The sequence below is a fragment of the Lampetra fluviatilis genome, chromosome 64 (genome assembly GCF_964198595.1).
Source record: "Lampetra fluviatilis chromosome 64, kcLamFluv1.1, whole genome shotgun sequence".
In the NCBI taxonomy this organism is placed as follows: domain Eukaryota; kingdom Metazoa; phylum Chordata; class Hyperoartia; order Petromyzontiformes; family Petromyzontidae; genus Lampetra; species Lampetra fluviatilis.
In genome coordinates this window covers 7018055-7043434 of record NC_136338.1, presented here as the reverse complement: position 1 = coordinate 7043434, position 25380 = coordinate 7018055, and the positions used below count along the sequence as shown (strand labels likewise).

The window sequence follows — 25380 nt, the reverse complement described above, 5'->3', positions numbered from 1 at the left end:
ACAAAAGTGTCGTCTACGTATCTCTTCCATAAGGTCGGGCGTAGAGTGGCAGTCTGGATGGCGTCCGTCTCAAATTTCTCCATGAAGATGTTGGCTACAACCGGAGATAGGGGGGAGCCCATTGGGGTGCCCTCAATTTGCTTGTAGAAGGTTCCATTCCAGGTGAAGTATGTATTGGTTAAGCAGTGTCTCACCAGTGGGGGTACCCCAGCATTCAGTCCTTGATGAACCAAGTCTTCAATGATTGCGATGGTGTCAGGCACAGGCACCTTGGTGAACAAGGAAACCACATCAAAACTGACAAGCAGGTCGTCTGGGGACAGGGCAATCCCCTTGATTGTCGATACCAGGTCAGTAGAGTTTAGTACTGCAGAGGTGGTTTTTCCAGTGAAAGGCCGTAGGATTTCGGACAAAAAAAACGAGCCAGTTTGTAAGTGGGGGAGTTGATAGTAGAGACAATGGGACGAAGAGGTGTATCTTCTTTATGTATCTTTGGCAAGCCGTACAATCTTGGTGGCCTGGCTGCAGAAGGTTTCAACGAGAACTGTTTGGTCTGATCAATTAATGCGGTTGAAGCAGAAATGATGTTGTTGGTTTTGGAGACGAGGCTGCTTATCTAAAACCGGATTCCCACCACCATCCATCCCAGAAGAATTCCCTCATCAAGACTCTATATCATAGAGCCCAATGCATCTCCGACCATGAACACATTTCCAGTGAACTCAAACACGTACGCCAAGCTCTTAAGGCTAATGGTTACTCCGACTACACAATCCGCAAAGCCATCACTCCAACCATCAAGAAGGATCATGTTGAGGAGCCTTTCAAGACCATCACCTTACCCTACATTGCTGGGGTCACAAAAAAGATCTCCAAAATCCTGATTAAACACAAGATCCAGGTCCGATTCAACACAGTACATAAAATCCGTGATCTGGTACCGTCTGTAAAAGATGTGGTTCCAGACATACAGTACCCTGGTGTCTACAAACTAAGTTGCCTCTGTGGTAGCAGTTACATTGGGGAAACCAAACGACATGTCTCGGACCGCATCCGTGAACATAAAGCTGACCTGAAACACGGTAGGACAAACACCTCAGCCGTGGCAGATCACTGTTACAACTCAGTGGGATCACATGACATTGACTTCTCCAAGACAGAGGTTCTCTGCAAGCCATCTGGCTATCATGAGAGATTCGTTCATGAGGCGATCCACATATACAAACACAGAGACAATTTTAACCGAGAAGATGGATTCTGGCTTAGCAATCACTGGAAGGACGTAATAAACCATTTTGATACACATTAGGGTGGGTAGAATAATACATAGTGTTATATTAAAATGTATAAGGTATAGGGTGGTTTATAGCAATACAGTATGTAATTTAATGTTGGGTTTGTCTATGGAAGTATATAGTACGGTATAGACGCGTGTGATGTAAGAGAATAAAGTTTAGATGGAAGCATATTATATAATTTTTTTACAAGGTAGAATTTTTTATGTATTACTTAGTAACTCAGCTTATTGTAGAGTATAGTAAGTATACTGATGATGCTATGTAGTTTATACTTTAGTTTGTTATGCAGTTTATACTTTAGTTTTTTTTACGTGGTTGTTTAGTAACTGTAGCTACATACTATTAACATTCCTTTCCTTTGTTAATGCTACCCCCCCTCCCCCCCCCCCCTTCGATGCTGCTAATCCTGCATTATGCACGGGCATAGTATTGATTTGGAACCCCCCCCCGCCCACCTCCTACGCATTTTCCATATGCTGAATTCCTCTTGATATGCAAATTATTTTGTTTAGGCGCTCTTCTTCCCACCTCCCCCCCTCTAACCCAGCTTAAATATACGCTCCAAGCTTGGTGGTGTTTCATTCTTCGCCTGAGGACGGCTGCTTGCGTTGTGGCCGAAACGTCGTGAGAATTGTTTTATTATGTTTTATTTTTATTATTTTATTACTTCCCTTCTACGTGACTTTACCGAAAGAACCAAGAAGATGAATCCCTGCAGTCACGAAAGCTTTAAATCGAAATTTGAGTGAGTGGAGTTTGTCTGTTCTCCCCCTGTTCTGCATGGGGTTCCCTCCGTACGGCTTGTCCAGTTTCCCTCCTCCCCATAGCTAAACCCACACAACACACACACACACCACACACACACCACACACACACATACCACACACACTACACCCACACACACCAAACACTACACACACTACACACACACCACACACACCACACACACACCAAACACGCACAGCGCAACTTGCTATCGGCCAAAACCACATCCCCCAACAATGCTGACAAATCAACTGCAGAACCACTCGATTGGGATCACACAGTCGCCGCAGCAGCAGCAGCGACATCGCCCCCCCCCCCCTCCGCCTGTTGAGCCTCCTGAGCGAGAGTCTGGAAGCTGGGCCCGCCGGTGACGATCGGTGCCGGCGGCTGTGGGGGTTGACCGCGCCAGGTGACGGTGCCGCTGGGTGACGCCGTGCTCGCCACGCTGGACACCTGCATCGGCAGCGAGAGCTGCGAGGAGCTCTGGGCCCCCCACAGGTAGCAAAACAAAGGGGAGGGGGGGCGTGTTATCAGTGGTTGTGGCGGTGGTGGCGGTGGTGTTAGTTGTGGTGGTATCGGTGGTTGTGGCGGCGGTGGTGGTGGCGGTATTGGTGGTTGGTGGTGGCGGTATTGGTGGTGGTGGTAGTATCGGTGGTGGTGGTATTGGTGGTTGTGGCGGTGGTGGTGACGGTGGTGGTGGTAGCGGTTGTGGTGGTGGTAGCGGTGTTGGTGGTGGTGGGAGTTGTGGTGGTGATATTGGTTGTGGTGGTGGTGGTGCTGTGTGCGTGCTGCAGTCCCCACGTGGCTATGGGTCTGGACGGGGTGGAGATCTTCACCAACGGCTCCGGTAGCCACCACGAGCTGCGCAAGGCTCACGTGCGAGTCGACCTCGTGAGGTCGGCCACCACCAAGGTGGCAGACTCACACCACACACTCACCACAGACTCACACCACAGACTCACCACAGACTCACCACAGACTTACACCACAGACTCACACCACAGACTCACCACAGACTCACCACAGACTCACACCACAGACTCACCACAGACTCACCACAGACTCACACCACAGACTCACCACAGACTCACCACAGACTCACACCACAGACTCACCACAGACTCACACCACAGACTCACCACAGACTCACCACAGACTCACACCACAGACTCACCACACAGACTCACACCACAGACTCACCACAGACTCACACCACAGAATCACCACAGACTCATCACAGACTCACCACAGACTCACACCACAGACTCACCACAGACTCACCACAGACTCACACCACAGACTCACCACAGACTCACACCACAGACTCACCACAGAATCACCACAGACTCATCACAGACTCACCACAGACTCACACCACAGACTCACCACAGAATCACCACAGACTCACACCACAGACTCACCACAGACTCACCACAGACTCACCACAGACTCACACCACAGATTCACCACAGAATAATCACAGACTCGCACCACAGACTCACCACAGACTCACCACAGACTCACACCACATACCCACCACAGACTCACCACAGACTCACCACAGACTCACCACACATACTCACCACAGACTCACCACAGACTCACACCACAGACTCACCACAGACTCACACCACAGATTCACCACAGACTCACCACAGACTCACCACAGCCTCACACCACAGACTCACACCACAGACTCACCACAGACTCACCACAGACTCACACCACAGACTCACCACACAGACTCACCACAGACTCGCACCACAGACTCACCACAGACTCACACCACAGACTCACCACAGACTCACCACAGACTCACACCACAGACTCACCACAGACTCACCACACAGACTCACCACAGACTCACCACAGACTCACCACAGACTCACACCACAGACTCACCACAGACTCACCACAGACTCACCACAGCCTCACACCACAGACTCACCACAATACTATAGAAAGGCACTGCCACTGTAATCATGAGCTGATCAATTTTTCTGTTGAATATTTCAGATTTACTGCATCACTCCACATGCCGCACTCCTCCCCTCATTAATAATCATGAGCGGGTGACGTCACTGCACATGCCGTACCCCTCCCCTCATTAATAATCATGAGCGGGTGACGTCACTCCACATGCCGCATCCCTCCCCAATCATCATGAGCGGGTGACGTCACTCCACATAGGGCAACCCCCCCCCCCCTAATTAATAATCATGAGTTGAACAATTTTTATATTTAATTTGTCTGATTTACTGCAATATACACCCATCCATGGACGGGCAAACAAGCTAGTAATCCATATGGGGGTTTTTTGGTGGGTTAGATGGCGTAAATATGAATGTGTTGTTAAACTCGACACTACCCGATGGCACAGCCAATAATTATCAGCAAGGGGCTTGTGACGTAAACAACACGTGGCCAATTCGTTACCACTCCATCACTAACCGGTTGCCGTGTGTTGGAGAGTTAAACCCACAACAGCGATTACGATTCGAGTAGCTGGTGACGTTTCGCTGGTGATTAGAACAACAACAACCACAACAACAACCACAACAATTACAACAACAACCACATCAACAACCACAAAAACAACGACAAAAACCACAACAATCACAGAAACTACAACAACCACGACAACCACAAAAACCACAACAACAACCACATCAACAACCACAACAACAACCACAAAAACTACAACCACATCAACAATCACATCAACAACCACATCAACAAGAAGCAGCCTCGTTGGGCGACAGAACAGAGTGGACTTGTGCCCGTGCGTGCAGAGCGGTGGCGTCTACGTCTTCTCCAACCAGAAAGGCTGCGATGGAGACCGCCTCTACTACGACGGCTGTGCCATGATCGCCGTCAACGGGAGGCTGCTGGCGCAGGGATCACAGTTCTCACTCGACGATACGGTGAGCGGCGCTACTCACTACCACCCACCACCCGGTGCCTACCGCCCACCACCCACCCACCACCCACCACCCCAGCAGCGTGTGGGCTTCACGGGGACCCGTGCTTGCGTGTGCGTGCGTGCATGTGCATGTGTGCTTGCGTGTGTGCATGTGTGCTTGCGTGTGCGTGTGTGCATGTGTGCGTGCTTGTGTGCACCCGGGAGCGCAGGAGGTGATCACGGCCATCGTGGACCTGGAGGACGTTCGCAGCTACCGCGGGGAGAGGTCCTCCAGGAACCTGGCCGTGAGTGGCGCAACGGCGGCGCCGACCACCCTCACCGACACCGCTTCTCCCCCCTCCCCTCCCCCGCTGCCGTGTGCCGAGGCTACGGTTGGACGGGCGGCGGCGGTGGTGGCGGTGGTGGTGGTGGTCGAGGAACCTTTTGTGTTTGTGTGCAGGCGGCGCGGAGCGGGCGCTACCCGCGCGTCCGCGTCCCCTTTGCGCTCTCCTCGCACGATGACCTCACGGTGACCCCCAGCCCCTACCTCGAGTGGTGCTACCACTCGGCGGAGGAGGAGATCAGGTGAGGCCTACTCCGAAGCCTCCTCCGACGCCTGAGCAGCCCCACGCTTACATCCATCAGCCCCCCTTCCTTCCATCCATCAGCCCCCCTTCCTTCCATCCATCAGCCCCCCACGCTTACATCCATCAGCCCCCCACGCTTACATCCATCAGCCCCCCACGCTTACATCCATCAGCCCCCCTTCCATCCATCAGCCCCCCACGCTTACATCCATCAGCCCCCCACGCTTAAATCCATCAGCCCCCCACGCTTACATCCATCAGCCTCCCTTCCTTCCATCCATCAGCCCCCCACGCTTACATCCATCAGCCCCCCTTCCTTCCATCCATCAGCCCCCCACGCTTACATCCATCAGCTCCCCACGCTTACATCCATCAGCCCCCCATGCTTACATCCATCAGCCCCCCATGCTTACATCCATCAGCCCCCCACGCTTACATCCATCAGCCCCCCTTCCTTCCATCCATCAGCCCCCCACACTTACATCCATCAGCCCCCCACGCTTACATCCATCAGCCCCCCACGCTTACATCCATCAGCCTCCCATGCTTCCATCAATCAGCCCCCCACGCTTACATCCATCAGCCCCCCACGCTTCCATCCATCAGCCCCCCACGCTTACATCCATCAGCCCCCACGCTTACATCCATCAGCCTCCCATGCTTACATCCATCAGCCCCCCACGCTTACATCCATCAGCCCCCCACGCTTCCATCCATCAGCCCCCCACGCTTACATCCATCAGCCCCCACGCTTACATCCATCAGCCCCCACGCTTACATCCATCAGCCCCCCTTCCTTCCATCCATCAGCCCCCCACGCTTACATTCATCAGCTCCCCATGCTTACATCCATCAGCCCCCCATGCTTACATCCATCAGCCCCCCATGCTTACATCCATCAGCCCCCCACGCTTACATCCATCAGCCCCCCTGCCTTCCATCCATCAGCCCCCCACGCTTACATCCATCAGCCCCCCGCGCTTACATCCATCAGCCCCCCGCACTTACATCCATCAGCCTCCCATGCTTCCATCAATCAGCCCCCCACGCTTACATCCATCAGCCCCCCACGCTTCCATCCATCAGCCCCCCACGCTTACATCCATCAGCCCCCACGCTTACATCCATCAGCCTCCCATGCTTCCATCAATCTGCCCCCCACGCTTACATCCATCAGCCCCCCACGCTTCCATCCATCAGCCCCCCACGCTTACATCCATCAGCCCCCACGCTTACATCCATCAGCCCCCACGCTTACATCCATCAGCCTCCCTTCCTTCCATCCATCAGCCCCCCACGCTTACATCCATCAGCCCCCCTTCCATCCATCAGCCCCCCACGCTTACATCCATCAGCCCCCCACGCTTACATCCATCAGCTCCCCATGCTTCCATCCATCAGCCGCCCATGCTTCCATCCATCAGCCCCCCACGCTTACATCCATCAGCCCCCCTTTCTTCCATCCATCAGCCCCCCACGCTTACATCTATCAGCCCCCCACGCTTACATCCATCAGCCCCCCACGCTTACATCCATCAGCCCCCACGCTTACATCCATCAGCCTCCCTTCCTTCCATCCATCAGCCCCCCACGCTTACATCCATCAGCCCCCCACACTTACATCCATCAGCCCCCCACGCTTACATCCATCAGCTCCCCATGCTAACATCCATCAGCCCTCCATGCTTCCATCCATCAGCCCCCCACGCTTACATCCATCAGCCCCCCTTTCTTCCATCCATCAGCCCCCCACGCTTACATTCATCAGCCCCCCACGCTTACATCCATCAGCCCCCCACGCTTACATCCATCAGCCTCCCATGCTTCCATCAATCAGCCCCCCACGCTTACATCCATCAGCCCCCCACGCTTCCATCCATCAGCCCCCCACGCTTACATCCATCAGCCCCCCACGCTTACATCCATCAGCCTCCCATGCTTCCATCCATCAGCCCCCCTTCCTTCCATCCATCAGCCCCCCACGCTTACATCCATCAGCCCCCTACGCTTACATCCATCAGCCCCTCACGCTTACATCCATCTGCCCCCCACGCTTACATCCATTAGCCCCCCTTCCATCCATCAGCCCCCCACGCTTACATCCATCAGCCCCCCACGCTTACATCCATCAGCCCCCCACGCTTACATCCATCAGCCTCCCTCCCTTCCATCCATCAGCCCCCCACGCTTACATCCATCAGCCCCTCTTCCATCCATCAGCCCCCCACGCTTCCATCCATCAGCCCCCCACGCTTCCATCCATCAGCCCCCCACGCTTACATCCATCAGCCCCCCACGCTTACATCCATCAGCTCCCCATGCTTACATCCATCAGCCCCCCACGCTTACATCCATCAGCCCCCCACGCTTACATCCATCAGCCCCCCACGCTTACATCCAACAGCCTCCCATGCTTCCATCCATCAGCCCCCCTTCTTTCCATCCATCAGCCCCCCTTCCTTCCATCCATCAGCCCCCCACGCTTACATCCATCAGCCCCCCACGCTTACATCCATCAGCCCCCCACGCTTACATCCATCAGCCCCCCTTCCATCCATCAGCCCCCCACGCTTACATCCATCAGCCCCCCACGCTTACATCCATCAGCCCCCCACGCTTACATCCATCAGCCTCCCTTCCTTCCATCCATCAGCCCCCCACGCTTACATCCATCAGTCCCCCTTCCATCCATCAGCCCCCCACGCTTACATCCATCAGCCCCCCACGCTTACATCCATCAGCCCCCCACGCTTACATCCATCAGCCTCCCTTCCATCCATCAGCCCCCCACGCTTACATCCATCAGCCCCCCTTCCATCCATCAGCCCCCCACGCTTCCATCCATCAGCCCCCCACGCTTACATCCATCAGCCCCCCACGCTTACATCCATCAGCCCCCCACGCTTACATCCATCAGCCTCCCTTCCATCCATCAGCCCCCCACGCTTACATCCATCAGCCCCCCTTCCTTCCATCCATCAGCCTCCCATGCTTCCATCAATCAGCCCCCCACGCTTACATCCATCAGCCCCCCACGCTTCCATCCATCAGCCCCCCACGCTTACATCCATCAGCCCCCCACGCTTACATCCATCAGCCTCCCATGCTTCCATCCATCAGCCCCCCTTCTTTCCATCCATCAGCCCCCCTTCCTTCCATCCATCAGCCCCCCACGCTTACATCCATCAGCCCCCCACGCTTAAATCCATCAGCCCCCCACGCTTACATCCATCAGCCCCCCTTCCATCCATCAGCCCCCCACGCTTACATCCATCAGCCCCCCACGCTTACATCCATCAGCCCCCCACCCTTACATCCATCAGCCTCTCTTCCATCCATCAGCCCCCTACGCTTACATCCATCAGCCCCCCTTCCTTCCATCCATCAGCCCCCCACGCTTACATCCATCAGCCCCCCACGCTTACATCCATCAGCCCCCCACGCTTATATCCATCAGCCCCCCTTCCTTCCATCCATCAGCCCCCCACGCTTACATCCATCTGCCCCCCACGCTTACATCCATCAGCTCCCCATGCTTACATCCATCAGCCCCCCATGCCTCCATCCATCAGCCCCCCATGCTTACATCCATCAGCCCCCCACGCTTACATCCATCAGCCTCCCTTCCTTCCATCCATCAGCCCCCCACGCTTACATCCATCAGCCCCCCTTCCTTCCATCCATCAGCCCCCCACGCTTACATCCATCAGCCCCCCACGCTTACATCCATCAGCCCCCCACGCTTACATCCATCAGCCTCCCATGCTTCCATCAATCAGCCCCCACGCTTACATCCATCAGCCCCCCACGCTTCCATCCATCAGCCCCCCACGCTTACATCCATCAGCCCCCCACGCTTACATCCATCAGCCTCCCATGCTTCCATCAATCAGCCCCCCACGCTTACATCCATCAGCTCCCCACGCTTACATCCATCAATCCCCCACGCTTACATCCATCAGTCCCCCTTCCTTCCATCCATCAGCCCCCCACGCTTACATCCATCAGCCCCCCACGCTTACATCCATCAGCCCCCCACGCTTCCATCCAGCAGCTCCCCACGCTTACATCCATCAGTCCCCCACGCTTACATCCATCAGCTCCCCACGCTTACATCCATCAGCTCCCCACGCTTCCATCCATCAGCCCCCCACGCTTACATCCATCAGCCCCCCACGCTTACATCCATCAGCCCCCCACGCTTACATCCATCAGCCCCCCACGCTTACATCCATCAGCCCCCCACGCTTACATCCATCAGCTCCCCACGCTTACATCCATCAGCCCCCCACGCTTACATCCATCAGCCCCCCACGCTTACATCCATCAGCCCCCCACGCTTACATCCATCAGCCCCCCACGCTTACATCCATCAGCCCCCCACGCTTACATCAATCAGCCCCCCACGCTTGCATCCATCAGCTCCCCACGCTTACATCCATCAGTCCCCCACGCTTACATCCATCAGTCCCCCTTCCATCCATCAGCCCCCCACGCTTACATCCATCAGCCCCCCACGCTTACATCCATCAGTCCCCCTTCCTTCCATCCATCAGCCCCTCAAGATTCCATCCATCAGCCCCCCACGCTTACATCCATCAGCCTCCCATGCTTCCATCAATCAGCCCCCACGCTTACATCCATCAGCCCCCCACGCTTTCATCCATCAGCCCCCCACGCTTACATCCATCAGCCCCCCACGCTTACATCCATCAGCCTCCCATGCTTCCATCAATCAGCCCCCCACGCTTACATCCATCAGCTCCCCACGCTTACATCCATCAGTCCCCCACGCTTACATCCATCAGTCCCCCTTCCTTCCATCCATCAGCCCCCCCACGCTTACATCCATCAGCCCCCCACGCTTACATCCATCAGCCCCCCACGCTTCCATCCATCAGCTCCCCACGCTTACATCCATCAGTCCCCCACGCTTCCATCCATCAGCTCCCCACGCTTACATCCATCAGCTCCCCACGCTTCCATCCATCAGCCCCCCACGCTTACATCCATCAGCCCCCCACGCTTACATCCATCAGCCCCCCACGCTTCCATCCATCAGCCCCCCACGCTTACATCCATCAGCTCCCCACGCTTACATCCATCAGCCCCCCACGCTTACATCCATCAGCCCCCCATGCTTACATCCATCAGCCCCCCACGCTTACATCCATCAGCTCCCCACGCTTACATCCATCAGTCCCCCACTCTTACATCCATCAGTCCCCCTTCCTTCCATCCATCAGCCCCCCACGCTTACATCCATCAGCTCCCCACGCTTACATCCATCAGCCCCCCACGCTTACATCCATCAGCCCCCCACGCTTACATCCATCAGCCCCCCACGCTTACATCAATCAGCCCCCCACGCTTGCATCCATCAGCTCCCCACGCTTACATCCATCAGTCCCCCACGCTTACATCCATCAGTCCCCCTTCCATCCATCAGCCCCCCACGCTTACATCCATCAGCCCCCCACGCTTACATCCATCAGTCCCCCTTCCTTCCATCCATCAGCCCCTCAAGATTCCATCCATCAGCCCCCCACGCTTACATCCATCAGCTCCCCGCGCTTCTGTAGTGACTGGGAATGTCACCGTGTGGTGCTGGGCCTGCGAGGCCACGGCGGGACATCTACTGTTGTGTGTACACCCCGGACACACGGGGTGTAGTACCAGCCCTAGTGGGGGCTTGGGTGAGCGCTGGCTAAGCGTGTGGTGCGGGCTCCCGTTGAGAGAGAGCGAGAGAGCGTCAACCAGCTGGGGTTACATTGGGGGCACGATACTCTGGCTGACCTGGGGACACATGACCGGATGATACTGGAGGGGGGCCACCGGTGGAGGGGGCCAAAGGGTGGTCACGTGGTCCGGGAAGAACTCTCGAGAGCCTTCGGGCAAGGGGGCGAGAGAGTCCGAGAAGGTGGGCGGGGCGAGAGGCGGAGCCGGCCCTAGCCCGGCCCCATATAAGGGGGGGCCCCGTGAGGGGCTCGGGGTTCTTCCTGTTGGAGAGGCAGGAGATCCACGTCAAGCTTGAAGAAGCCTCCAGCCACGCGGTCCGGGACCCAGCTCGCGGTCCGGACCGGGATAGCAGAACCGTGTCTAGTTCCGCCGTAGCGTGGTTAGTTGGGTGATCACCACCCGAGAGGGTGTCGTGTTAATAGCCCTAGGAGTACGCTGTGCAAATTAGTTAATAAACGTGTTGCTCCCAAGACAACGTCTGCGACTCAGTTGGACTCACTCCACTTCCATCCAGACGGCCGCGTCCTCAACATCACCACCATCATCATTATCACCACCATCACCACCACCAGCATACCGTACGTTGAACTTCTTTGTGTACGTTAGCCAACCATGCTAATCGGTGGTGCGGGGGGAGGTGGAGGACAACAAACTGAATGCAAATAGTCCGTAGTGAGTCGGCTGTTGCAGGCCTGCGCCTTTACTCCACGTTCTGTCTTGCAGCCTGGGCCCCGCCTGCTGGCTCTGGGACTACCTGCGGAGGAGCAACCAGGTGACTCCGCATAGCCACACTCCACACAGCTTCCCCTCTCACAGCTTCCCCTGTGCGATGATCATACGGTGATCGTGCGGTGATTGTGTGGTGCTTGCGTGGCGCTTGCAGGGAGGGTTCTTCCTGCCGCTGAGCGGAGGCATCGACTCGGCGGCCACCGCCTGCATCGTCTACTCCATGTGCCGCCTCGTGTGCCGGGCCGCCCTGCAGGGCAGTGAGTGCCCTGCACCCGCTGGCGTGGACGTTGGCGCCGCTGTGTGACGGCTCGATCCAGCGCTTCCCCACGCCCAGCGTGTTCTTGCCGGAGTGAATCCGCGAGTGGAGATCGCAGCGTCAGTAACCGTCGGTAGTTAGCGGTAGACGATCGACCGGGTGAGCGGGCGCACGGGTGCCGCGGTGGCCAGGAGATGTTAACCACCTCGCCTGGTGTGCAGGAGGTCGTGGGACCGATCCCGACCCTGACGACGCCTGCTGCTGCTGTATATTTAGAGTTTGCGGGTCTCTCTCTCTTTTTTTTTTACGATCAGAGGAAGCAAGAAGATGCTCGGTGTAGTCGGCACTTTGCTTCGTTCATGATTTCGCTTTTTGTTTTTCTAACGCTTTGCTTTATGTAAACCTCCCCCCCCCCCTTTTTAAATGAAAGATTCACAAAAGATTTCACGCTCTGCTCTCCTTACCCCTTCCCTCTCTCTCTATCCCCTCTCTCTATCCCCTCTCTCTACCCCCCCCCCCCTCTCTCTCTCTATCCCCTCTCTCTCTACTCCATGTCTATGTTCCCCCTATGTTTTATATGTAATATATGTAATTTATTTTTTATTTTTTACAAGTGCTGCATCTGCACCCAGCCCTTCTCGCCCCGTGGTGGTCGCGTGGAGTTTTCTCTGGGCCTTCCGGTGTTTCCCTCCACATTTAGAATCGACGTCACCACGCGTTTAGAGTTATTTGGCTGCTGCTATGAATTTCCACGTGACGATAATAATAAGCCACTTCTTTGAGCTACGATTTGTGATAGCTCAGTGGGGCCTTACCTGGTAAAATAAAAATTGTTCAATTTAGAATGGGTGAGTGAGTGGGCGAGTGGGTGAATGAACGAGTGGGCGAGTGAGTGAGCGTGTGAGCAAGTGGGTGAATGAGCGAGTGGGTGAGCGAGTGGGTGAATGAACGAGTGGGTGTGTGGGTGAGCAAGTGGGTGAATGAACGAGTGGGTGTGTGGGTGAGAAAGTGGGTGAATGAACGAGTGGGTGTGTGGGTGAGCATGTGGGTGAATGAACGAGTGGGTGAGCGAGTGGGTGAATGAACGAGTGGGTGTGTGGGTGAGCAAGTGGGTGAATGAACGAGTGAGTGGGTGAATGAACGAGTGGGTGTGTGGGTGAGCAAGTGGGTGAATGAACGAGTGGGTGAGCGAGTGGGTGAATGAACGAGATGGTGTGTGGGTGAGCAAGTGGGTGAATGAACGAGTGGGTGAGCGAGTGGGTGAATGAACGAGTGGGTGTGTGGGTGAGCAAGTGGGTGAATTAACGAGTGGGTGAGCGAGTGGGTGTGTGGGTGAGCAAGTGGGTGAATGAACGAGTGGGTGTGTGGGTGAGCAAGTGGGTGAATGAACGAGTGGGTGGGTGGGTGAGCCAGTGGGTGAATGAACGAGTGGGTGAGCGAGTGGGTGTGTGGGTGAGCAAGTGGGTGAATGAACGAGTGGGTGTGTGGGTGAGCAAGTGGGTGAGTGAACGAGTGGGTGTGTGGGTGAATGAACGAGTGGGTGTGTGAGTGGGCGAGTGGGTGATTGAACGAGTGGGTGTGTGGGTGAGTGAGTGGGCGAGTGGGTGAATGAACGAGTGGGTGTGAGTGGGCGAGTGGGTGAGCGTGTGAGCAAGTGGGTGAATGAACGAGTGGGTGAGCAAGTGGATGAATGAACGAGTGGGTGTGCGAGTGGGCGAGTGGGTGAATGAACGAGTGGGTGTGTGCATGCAGACACTCAGGTGATGGGCGATGCGCGACGTCTGCTGGGCGACGCCGACTACGCGGCGTGGGAGCCCGAGCGGCTGTGCGGGCTACTTTTCACCACCTGCTACATGGGCAGCGAGAACTCCTCCGGCGACACCAAGCGGCGTGCCTCCCAGCTCGCAGCGCAGATCGGCAGGTGAGGCCTGCGCTGGCACTCCTCAATCAGCTGCTCGGTCGGCTGCTTGGTCACGGCTCGATCGGAGCTCGATCAGCCACCACTTGGGCGTGTGTAGTGATGGCTGTGTGTGTGTGTGACACAGCCACCACCTGGGTGTGTGTATCGACGCGGCCGTGCAGGCTGTGGTCTCTGTGCTGCGCGTGGCCACGGGGTTGACTCCGCGTTTCCTTGCCCACGGGGGCAGCGCCCGGGAAAACCTCGCCTTGCAGAACGTCCAGGTGACTAGAGATGCACGCTGACACCCACACGCAGACTCGCACGCAGACTCACACGGAGACCCACACGGAGACTCACACGGAGACTCACATGGAGACCCACACGGAGAGCCACACAAAGACCCACATGGAGACTCACACGCAGACTTACACGCAGACTCAACAACAACAACCGCCATTCGCCACTAAGTGGCGGTGACGTCACCACGACGCTTGTGCCAGGCCATGTGCACCTTGAGGCCACGTGAAGTGTCGAATGCCCGCTGGCAGATCACGGGGCAAACCCAGGTGCCACGGGTCGACTGATCGAGATGACCGAGATGACTGGCTGATGCACCACCTGTGCCCCCTACTGTGCCAACTTGCTGTGCTTTAGCCACCCGGCGCTCCGCTCGTTGTGGTGAGCGTCTCTCCTCCGCCCTCCGTTGTTGTTGGAGGGCGACTGCCTCCAACTGCCCAGTAGCGTCCTTCACGAGCCTCCTCCACAGAGGCCGATCTTGACACCGCTGGTACCAGTCATCGGCAAATCCACTCAGCTCTACGTCCTCCTGTACCACATCACTCCAACTCTTCTCTAGCCCGTGCCGCGCCCGTTTAGCCCCCTCGATCCGGCTGAACAAAAGCTGTTTAGGCATGCGGTGGCTGGGCATGCGGGCTACATGACCCATCCAACGCAGCCTTGCCTACCGGAGGAGCTCACCGATGGGACTCTGCCCAGATCTTTCAAGGATTTGTGAGCTCCTCACACAATCCAGCCTGGTTAAACCCAGGATGGATCGTAGGCAGGCCAGCCTAAATGTTTCCAACCGGCGAAGATGCTCCATTAGGGGGGTCCACGTTTCGCAAGCGTAGAGAAGGGAGGGAATCATACTCTTAGTTCTTTCGGTAAAGTCACGTAGGTAAAAAATGAAATAAAAATTAATAAAAATAAAACAATAAAAAATAACGACGTTTCGGAGGCAACACAAGTCTCCGTCATCAGGTGGGACCGTCACAGCCAGATTTGCTGCATCAAGTGAGGCAAGGATTCAAGATGTAAGCCCTTAAATGCAAGTTGAGGGGGGAGGAGAGGGGGGGGAGCTTATCAGAATGTGGTAGCCAATGAATGGAACGTATCGGGAGGGAGGGGGGCGGAGCTAAAAGAAGGCACGAAGTGCTACGTAGAACGTATCGGGAGGGGGGAGGGGGCGGGGCCAAAAGAATGCACGAAGTGGTACGCAAGAGCCGGCGACGTGGACGTGGTTGTGTGCAAGTAACTATTGTTGCACATGCTAACGTATTGGACGGGGAGGGGGAGGGGGGGCTAAAAGAGGGTATGGGGTGCAAGTGTCCGTGGACATGTGTATGTACAAGCACCTGTTGATACACATGATAGAAAAGAACGAAAATGCCCATGTTTATACCAGTGTTGGCTGACAATAAAGAGAGTACTGTTAAACACTAGGGATGTTAACACTCGGTAAAGTAAGGTAAGATGGTCCAAAAATGTGCAATTAAGTCTTTTTTCATGGTTGATAACATCTTTCCAATGATTACTAAGTTTGTACCCATCATCACGGTTGAAATTATGTCTGTGTTTGTATATCTGAATGGCTTCGTGTACAAACCTTTGATGGTAGCCAGAGGGTTTGCAGAGCACCTTAGTCTCGGAGAAAACAATCTCATGAGAGCCCACCGCATTGTAGCAATGATCGGCAACGGCGGAAGACTCAATTTTGCCGTGTTTCAAATCTGACTTGTGCTCGCGGACACGATCAGAGACATGACGTTTCGTTTCCCCAATGTAACAGTCACCACAGCTGCAACTCAGTTTATAGACTCCAGGGTATTGCAAGCTTAGGGATGACATCCTTCACAGATGGAATTAGATCACGGATTTTATGTACTGTACTGAATCGGACTTGGATCTTATGTTTGTTTAGAATTTTGGAGATCTTTTTGGTCACGCCTGCTATGTATGGCAACGTGATAGTTTTGATCGGAGATTCATGTCGCTGTTTCTGTATGGTGGGAGAAACAGCTTGGCGGATGGTGCGTTCAGAGTATCCGTTCATCCTGAGGGCCCGATGTACATGTCTCAATTCACTGGCCAGGTGGTGTTGGTCAGAGATGCCATGACTTTACCGAAAGAACTAAGAGTGTGAATCCTTGCAGTCACGAAAGCTTCAAATCTAGAATTAAGGGAGGGAATGACTGTGGCGAGAAGACCTGAAGCTTCGTGCGGAGCGACAGACCAGGTAGCTTCCACACAGCGTTACGCAACCGATGAAAATATATTGCCGCTCGACTGATTCGGAGTGAGACCTCTGCTGTTAAACTGGAGCCGGTCATAAGCACACTGCCCAGGTATGGGAAACTCTCCACTCTCCACAACTGCCCCATCGCCGATTGGGAGTTGTGGGGGTGGAGTGTCCGATGGTACAAAATACCCAGGCAGGTGCTTAGTTTTGATGTGGTGGTTGTTGACGTGGTAGTTGTGGTGATGGTTGTTGACCTAGTGATGGTGGTGGTGATGGTTGTTGACCTGGTGGTGGTGGTGATGGTTGTTGACCTGGTGGTGTTGGTGGTGGTGATGGTTGTTGACCTGGTGGTGTTGGTGATGGTTGTTGACGACCTGGTGGTGGTGGTGGTGATGGTTATTGACCTGGTGGTGGCGGTGGTGATGGTTGTTGACCTGGTGGTGGTGGCGGTGATGGTTGTTGACGACCTGGTGGTGGTGATGGTTGTTGACCTGGTGGTGGTGGTGGCCGTGTGATGCGCTGGCAGGCCCGTGTGCGCATGGTCCTCTCCTACCTGTCTGGTGATGGTTGTTGACCTGGTGGTGGTGGTGGTGGTGATGGTTGTTGACCTGGTGGTGGTGGTGGCCGTGTGACGTGCTGGCAGGCCCGTGTGCGCATGGTCCTCTCCTACCTGTTTGCCCAGCTGGGCCTGTGGGCTCGGGGACGCCCGGGAGGACTCCTCGTGCTGGGGTCGGCCAACGTGGACGAGAGGTGCGGGACTCACCCCACGCACCGCCCTGTAGCCCCCAGGGTACCCCCCACGCACCGCCTGTAACCCCCAGAGTACCCCCCCACGTATCCCCAAGTACCCCCAAGTACCCCCGTGTTAGAATCAGAATCTGTACTTAGACTGCAGGAGGAATCCGATGAGCTACAAAGTTCTTTGTCACAGATGTCCAGTAGGGGCACGGGTCAGAACGATACAATAACAAACAATATACAAACAAATACAAATGAAACTAAGCTATTTTTGTGTATCTTACCAGGTATGGCCCACTGAGGTATTAACTTCTTTTTCAGAAGTGACCTGGCTGCAAATGATAGCTCAACAAAGTGGAATTTATAGCAGAAAAATAAACCTGAGTCATCTAAAAAAAATTTTAATGCCTTATGTAACCCTATCAGCCCTCTGTGTAGCTGTAATAAGTAACAGAGTGATGATGGTGAACGGTGATGAGCAGTCGTGTGGTACTGACCCTGTGACTTTGTATATGTATGTTGAACTTCTTTCCCACCGTACGTAGCCAAGCACGCTAATCAGAGGTACAGGGGACGGACAGCATTCCAAAGATAAAAGTCAGTTCTAAATAAATTAGTTTGTCAATGTCGATGATTTAAAAATGCGTAGCTCCAGTGGCTTCATATTCTTAGGGTGTTTCGGTAAAGTCACGTAGATAGGTTCAAATTAAAAATATTATATAAACAAAAACTACAACATTTCGATCACAACATTAGCGATCCTCATCAGGAGGAAAACAGAGAGGGGAAGCTGCTGAGGCAGGCTGTCTTTAAAGGTTTACAACGGATGTAGCCCCAGGGTCATAAACGAAGTGGGCAGTGCTAGTGATGTCGTAGTTTTTTGTTTATTAATTTGAACCTATCTACGTGACTTTACCGAAAGGCTCAAAGAATATGAATTCCTGCAGTCACGAAAGCTTTCAGTCAAGATCTCCAGTGGCTTCCTAATATCGGAAGGAAGAGCGTTCCAGACGGCCGCAGAAGTGCATCATGACCCTGGCAACCTTGGACTCTGTGACCCTGTGACACTGACCCTGTGACACTGTGACCCCATGACCCTGGGACTCCTCTGTGACCTTGTGGCCGCCTGTGTCTGCGTGGCGCAGCCTGCGCGGGTACCTCACCAAGTACGACTGCTCCAGCGCCGACATTAACCCCATCGGTGGCATCAGCAAGAGCGACCTGCGCTCCTTCGTGCGGTACTGCGAGCGCGAGTTTGGAATCACCGCCCTCACCAGGTGAGCTTCGGTCTCGTGTAGTAACAATCATCATCGTCTGTAATTTACGCTTGGGTCACCCGGGACAGTCTCTTGAGGAATCCGGGACATCTGTGGTATGGCCCCGTTGAGCTGCTATGTAGTCGCTCTTTTTCAGAAGCGACCTGGCTATCACAAATGATAGCTCAACGAAGTGGCTTATAATCATCATCATGTGAAAATTTATAGCAGCAACCATATCTTACCTATAAAAGTATTTTTTTTGTCTGTTTAACACGTAGGCTTTCGCGACCAATATCATCCATAATAGAGGTTTTTGGGTTAGATCGCATAAATATATAAATGTGTCGTTATTAATTTTTTTTCCGTCTGTCTGTGTGTGTGGACACACCTTGTGACGCTTTTAATTCACAAATTTGCTGGGTTTACGTTTTAAGCAAACTACACACATACGACACAATAAGCCCCCGACCGTAGAATCGCGATTTGTTTTTCCCATCCGTCAAATGTATAGTAGTTAAATTAACAATTTCTTACTATTTATTATATTACTACGCTGAGCATGCGCCAAAGCACACATCTGTGCATGCGCGGAAACGCTGATCCGTGGTTGCCCTAACAATGCACACCAGACGAGATCCAACTAATACTTTAGAACGTAAGACTACTGCAATAATTGCAAATTCATTAATCCATAAGACTGAGAAAAACCAAATTAAAACAAGGGCCTCAAAACCACCTAGACTGTATGGGCTACCAAAGATGAATAAAATTGGCATCCCATTACGACCCATAGTCAGTACAATTGGCTCTGCTACATATAAATTAGCAAAATATATAACTAAACAAATACAGCCCTACATCGATAGGACATCTTCCTTCATAAGAAATTCAGAACATCTTGTGAATGGGATTAAAGATATTAAAATTAACCCTAATAATAGTATGGTGAGTTTTGATGTGATTTCTCTATTCACAAAGGTTCCAGTGAACGAGTCGCTTAAATGACTTGCTACACTAGTGTAATGCGAGCAAGGACAGGGTGGGCACGGACTCCGCGCCACTCACGCGGGCCGGAGTATTAGGGGAGGTGGAGCCTGGTCGTCGGGGTGAGTGGGGGCGGAGTCAGGGTCACGTGAGGAGGAGGATATAGGGTGAGAACCGGAAGGGGATCGGGAGTCGAGAGAGAGTAAAGATAGATGGAGCCACGCGGGGTGCTGGCGGAGGGGTGGCACGAATTGCCACGTGGTTGGAGTCACGGCACCGTCGGCCAGCGGTGTACGTGGAGCAGCGGAGTGGCTGCAGAGTGTGCGGGAGCACACGGAGCAGCAGGGTGGCTGCAGAGTGTGCGGGAGCACACGGAGCAGCAGGGTGGCTGCAGAGTGTGCGGGAGCACACGGAGCAGCAGGGTGGCTGCAGAGTGTGCGGGGCACACGGGCAGCGGTGTGGCTGCAGAAAGAGCGGAGGACTCGAACGGCGTGCGGAGGGCACGCGACGGAAGAGGTGCGGGTCCGATCGGGGACATCGCGGGGTGCGAGACAAGAACCCAATAAAGGACAGACGGAGACCAACATTGCCTAAGAGTCCTTTATTACACTAGTAAAGAATACAGGTTTGGGACACTGTCTACCAGACGAGCGCTCTGAACTCGCCAAATTGAAAAAGAGAGAGGACATAGTCATCCTCTCAGCCGACAAGGGCAATGCTACTGTCATCATGGATAAAACCACATACAACAACAAAATCCAGGACCTTCTTAATGATGGCAGTTACACCAAAATTAACAAAAGATCCTACCAACCGCCTGGCTACAAAAACCAACAATATCATTAACAATTAGACTTCTCTAATCGAACCATTCAAGCGGCTCTCCCTAAAACCTTCTGCTGCTAGACCACCCAGATTCTATGGTCTTCCAAATATCCATAAAGAAGGTACTCTATCTTCTTGGTTCTTTCGGTAAAGTCACGTAGAAGGGAAGTAATAGAATAATAAAAATAAAACATAATAAAATAATTCTCACGACGTTTCGGCCACAACGCAAGCAGCCGTCCTCAGGTGAAACCAGGTCTGTCGAGGCGACAGCGTCTGAATAAAACAGCACACGTGCTTGGAGCATATATATAAGCTGGGTTAGAAGGGGGGGGGGGGAAGGGCGCCTTGACAAAATAATTTGCATATCAATAGGAATTTAGCATATTTATGGGAAATGCAGGTATGTGATTAGTACTACTTATGTCCGTGCATTATGCAGGATTAGCAGCATCCAAGGGAGGGGATATGGGAAATGCAGGTATGTGATTAGTGCTACTTTGCCCGTGCATTATGCAGGATTAGCAGCATCACAGGGAGGGGATAGGGGTAGCATTAATAAAGGGAAGAAGTGTTAATAGTATGTAGCTGCAGTAACTAAAACCACCACGTAAACAACTAAAGTATAAACTACATAGTATCATCATTATACTAAATATACTCTATAATAAGCTGAGTTACTAACAGTAAGTAATACATTACAATTCTACGTCGTAAAAAATATAATATGCTTCCATCTAAACTTTATTCTCTTACATCACACGAGTCTACACCGTACTATATACTGCCATAGACAAACCCAACATTAAATTACATACTGTATTGCTATAAACCTTATCCATTGTAATATTACACTATGTATTATTCTACCCACCCTAATGTATATCACACTGCTGTATATTCACTATACAATTACGATACTATATATTACTTTGTACATTGTATTAAGCATATACATTTTTATACTATTTGTTATTATACCGTTGACCGTCGTGTGAAAGATACTAAGAGGAAGAAACAAAATATGTCAATGCAGCGGAGCAAAGAATCCATTCCCTGCGGAGAATACAATGCCAGTGAGTGGAACGCGGTCTGAAAGTCACCGTAAACGTGAACATAATCAGTTAAGATCCGAAATGGTTTATTACGTCCTTCCAATGATTATATATATGCTCCAAGCACGTGTGCTGTTTCATTCAGACGCTGTCGCCTCGACAGACCTGGTTTCACCTGAGGACGGCTGCTTGCGTTGTGGCCGAAACGTCGTGAGAATTATTTTATTATGTTTTATTTTTATTATTTTATTACTTCCCTTCTACATGACTTTACCAAAAGAACCAAGAAGATGAATCCCTGCAGTCACGAAAGCTTTAAATCGAAAGGTACTCCATTTTGGCCCATCGTTTCCACTATCAACTCGCCTACCTACAAACTGGCCCGATTTCTGTCTGAGACCTTGCTTTCATTCACGGGCAAGACTACCTCAGCAGTACGTAATTCAGCTCACTTGGTCTCTCTAATCAAGGGCATCTCACTGTCTCCAGATGATTTGCTTGTCAGCTTTGATATAGTATCTCTGTTCACCAAGGTTCCTGTACGTGACACCTTAACAATAATTGAAGACTTGGTCCAACATGGACTGAATCCTGATCTACCAACTTTGGTTAGGCACTGCCTTACCAACACTTACTTCACCTGGAATGGTACTTTCTACAAACAAAATGAAGGTAGCCCCATGGGTTCCCCCTTATCACCAGTGATAGCGAATGTTTTCATGTAGAAATTTGAAACAGATGCCATCCAGACATCCACCCTACGTCCATCCTTGTGGAAGAGATACGTAGATGACACTTTCGTCATTTGGCCACATGGCCTGCCAACATTGAACCAATTTCTCAACCACATCAATTCCATATACCCATCCATCAAATTCACCATGGAAGTGGAAAAGGATGGTAAGCTACCATTCCTGGATGTTTTGGTTGAGAAGAGGCCTGATGGCTTGTTGGGACACTCTGTCTACAGGAAAACCACCCACACAGATTCCTATCTAAAACCTGATTCCCACCACCATCCGGCCCAGAAGAATTCCCTCATCAAAACACTACACCATAGGGCCCACTGCATCTCCGACCAACAACACCTAGCCAGTGAACTGGAACACGTACACCAAGCCCTCAAGATGAATGTGTACTCGGACCGCATTATTTGCAAAGCTGTTTCTCCAACTATGGAGAAACAATCTCCTGAGAAGCCATTCAAGACCATGACTTTACCATACATAGCGGTGTTACCAAAAAGATTTCCAAAATTTTAAACAAACACAAGATTCAGGTCCGATTCAATGCAGTACACAAAATTTGTGATCTAATCCCATCTGTGAAGGATGTCATTCCTGACATGCAATACCCTGGAGTCTACAAATTGAGTTGTACCTGCAGTAGCAGTTTCGTTTGGGAAATGAAACGACATGTCTCGGACCGTGTTCGCGAACACAAGGCAGATCTGAAACACAGCAGGACCAATACCTCTGCCGTAGCTGACCATTGTTATAATGCTGTGGGCTCGCATGATATTGTTTTTTCCGAGACCAAGGTACACTGCAAACCTTCAAAGGTTTGTTCATGAAGCCATCCAGATATATAAACATATACATTACTTCAACTGAAAAGATGGATACAAATTGAAAAATCATTGGAAGGATGTTATTAACCAGGTAATGCCTTAACTGCTTGTGGTTGTTTCCATTGTACCTGCCGATTTACTAGTACATTTCACCCCCCCCCCCCCCCCCCGTGTCCCACCCTCCTTCCCCCCGTGTCCCACACTCAGCTTCCCACTTTTAGCCCTGCCCATTTCCCCCCCCAGCCTCACGTCTTCTTCCCCTAGTGCTTACGCAGCCCCCCCCCCTTCCTCTACCCCACACCCTCCCCCCCCTCTCTCTCTCCCCCCCCCCCCTTGCCTCCCCCCTTTCTTACCTATATAACCTCTTGCCACGGCAGCTCTCTCGCCTACTTCAGCATTTTTTTGCTGTGGTCGTTCCACCTGATGAAGATTGCTTGTGTTGCGATTGAAACGTCGTGATTTGTTTTATTTGACTTTATTTCTACCTACGTGACTTTACCGAAATAATTAAAGAGTATGGATTCCTGCAGTCACGAAAGCTTCAAGTCAAGAGAGAGGTGATTTCTTTAAACAAAAGGAAGGCTCCGCAATGGGCTCTCCTTTATCTCCTGCTATAGCAAATCTGTACACGGAAAACTTTGAAACAAGAGCACTTGTCTCGAGTACATTAAAACCATCTTTTTGGTTGAGATATCTTGATGACACTTTGGTTGTCTGGCCACATGGTAAAGATATACTTAATGATTTTCTAAATCATCTCAATTCACAAACCCGGCCATCCAGTTCACCACGGAAATGTAGGTGAATAACACACTCCCGTTCCTCGATATTTTGCTTGGACAGCCCAGCCCCAGCTGACCAAGTTGCCACCTTGGCCGGCTGGGCAATCTAGGCGAGCCCAGCGGCTCTCCATTGGACTAGGCCTCACCACGGCACTTTGTATAGATAGTAGATACTGCTATAGAGTCGATATATACTATTATAGAGTCGGTAGATACGAATATAGAGTCGGTAGATACTACTGTATAGTAGGTAGATACTACTGTAGAGTTAGTAGATACTACTATAGTCAGTATATACTACTGTAGTGATAGCAGATACTGCTATAGAGTTAGTAGATACTGCTATAGACTCAGTATATACTGCTATCAAGTCGGTAGATACTACAGTTAGTAGATACTACTATTGTCAGTATATACTACTGTAGTGATAGTAGATACTACTGTAGAGTAGGTAGATACTACTGTAGAGTTAGTAGATACTACTATAGTCAGTATATACTACTGTAGTGATAGCAGATACTGCTATAGAGTTAGTAGATACTGCTATAGACTCAGTATATACTGCTATCAAGTCGGTAGATACTACAGTTAGTAGATACTACTATTGTCAGTATATACTACTGTAGTGATAGTAGATACTACTATGGAGTTAGTAGATACTACTATAGTCAGTATATACTGCTATCAAGTCGGTAGATACTACTATATAGTTAGTAGATAGTACTATAGTCAGTAGATACTACTGTAGAGTTAGTAGTTACTACTATAGTCAGTGGATACTACTGTAGTGTGTCAACTGAAGCGCACACACTGTTGTAAGAGGCAACGTATTTATTAAATACTTTATTATACACTGGTTCTGTTTCTAAGTGTGGCTAACTTATCCCAGGCTGCTGAAAGCTCCCCTCGCTCCCCCGGGGGCCGCTGAGGGGTCACGTGGTATAGAGGAGCTCTCGGGAGCCTTCGGGAAAGAGCTCGAGAGATCTAGAAGGTGGGCGGGGCGAGGGGCGGAGCCAGCCCCAGCCCAGGCTGATATAACGGGGGCCCCCCGTGAGGGGCTCCGGGTTCTTAACTGTTAGTGAGTGAAAATCCACGTCAGGTTGAAGAAGCCTCTAGCCACGCGGTCCGGGATCCAGCTCGTGGTCCGGACCGGGATAGCGGGACCGTGTCTAGTTTTGCAGTAGCGTGGTTAGATGGTAATTCAACACCCGAGTGTAGGTTACGTTATGTTGTGTTGAGTTGATGTAATAATATAAAATAAATTAAATCACGACGTGACGATTGCAACACAAGCAACCATCATCAGGTGGGAAAACTACAGCAAGAAATGTTCTTGCTGTGGGTTTCCACCTGATGATGGTTGCTTGTGTTGCAATCGAAATGTCGTGATTTAATTTATTTTATTTTATACCTACGTGACTTTACCAAAAGAACCAAAGAGTATGGATCCCTGCAGTCACGAAAACTTCAAAT

At 52.0% G+C, this 25380-nt stretch overlaps 1 protein-coding gene across 5 annotated transcripts in view; it reads left to right on the top strand.

The window, feature by feature from the left end:
• Positions 1 to 25380, top strand: part of NADSYN1 (NAD synthetase 1) — a 138545-nt gene that overhangs the window by 88364 nt on the left and 24801 nt on the right. For 4 of the 5 annotated variants that reach the window (XR_013640538.1, XR_013640539.1, XM_078882223.1 and 1 more), the window contains 11 exons: positions 2473 to 2561; positions 2858 to 2975; positions 4856 to 4987; positions 5196 to 5270; positions 5426 to 5550; positions 12015 to 12063; positions 12175 to 12277; positions 14029 to 14197; positions 14322 to 14457; positions 17338 to 17444; positions 18578 to 18709. Coding sequence is in view for 3 of the 5 variants with exons in the window: in XM_078882223.1 (XP_078738349.1) it covers positions 2473 to 2561; positions 2858 to 2975; positions 4856 to 4987; positions 5196 to 5270; positions 5426 to 5550; positions 12015 to 12063; positions 12175 to 12277; positions 14029 to 14197; positions 14322 to 14457; positions 17338 to 17444; positions 18578 to 18709 (1235 nt within the window). In the remaining 2 variants the exon portion in view is untranslated. Of the gene's footprint in view, positions 1 to 2472; positions 2562 to 2857; positions 2976 to 4855; positions 4988 to 5195; positions 5271 to 5425; positions 5551 to 12014; positions 12064 to 12174; positions 12278 to 14028; positions 14198 to 14321; positions 14458 to 17337; positions 17445 to 18577; positions 18710 to 19125; positions 19268 to 25380 lie in introns of those variants that run through there. The other variant, XM_078882224.1, reaches the window with a different exon arrangement.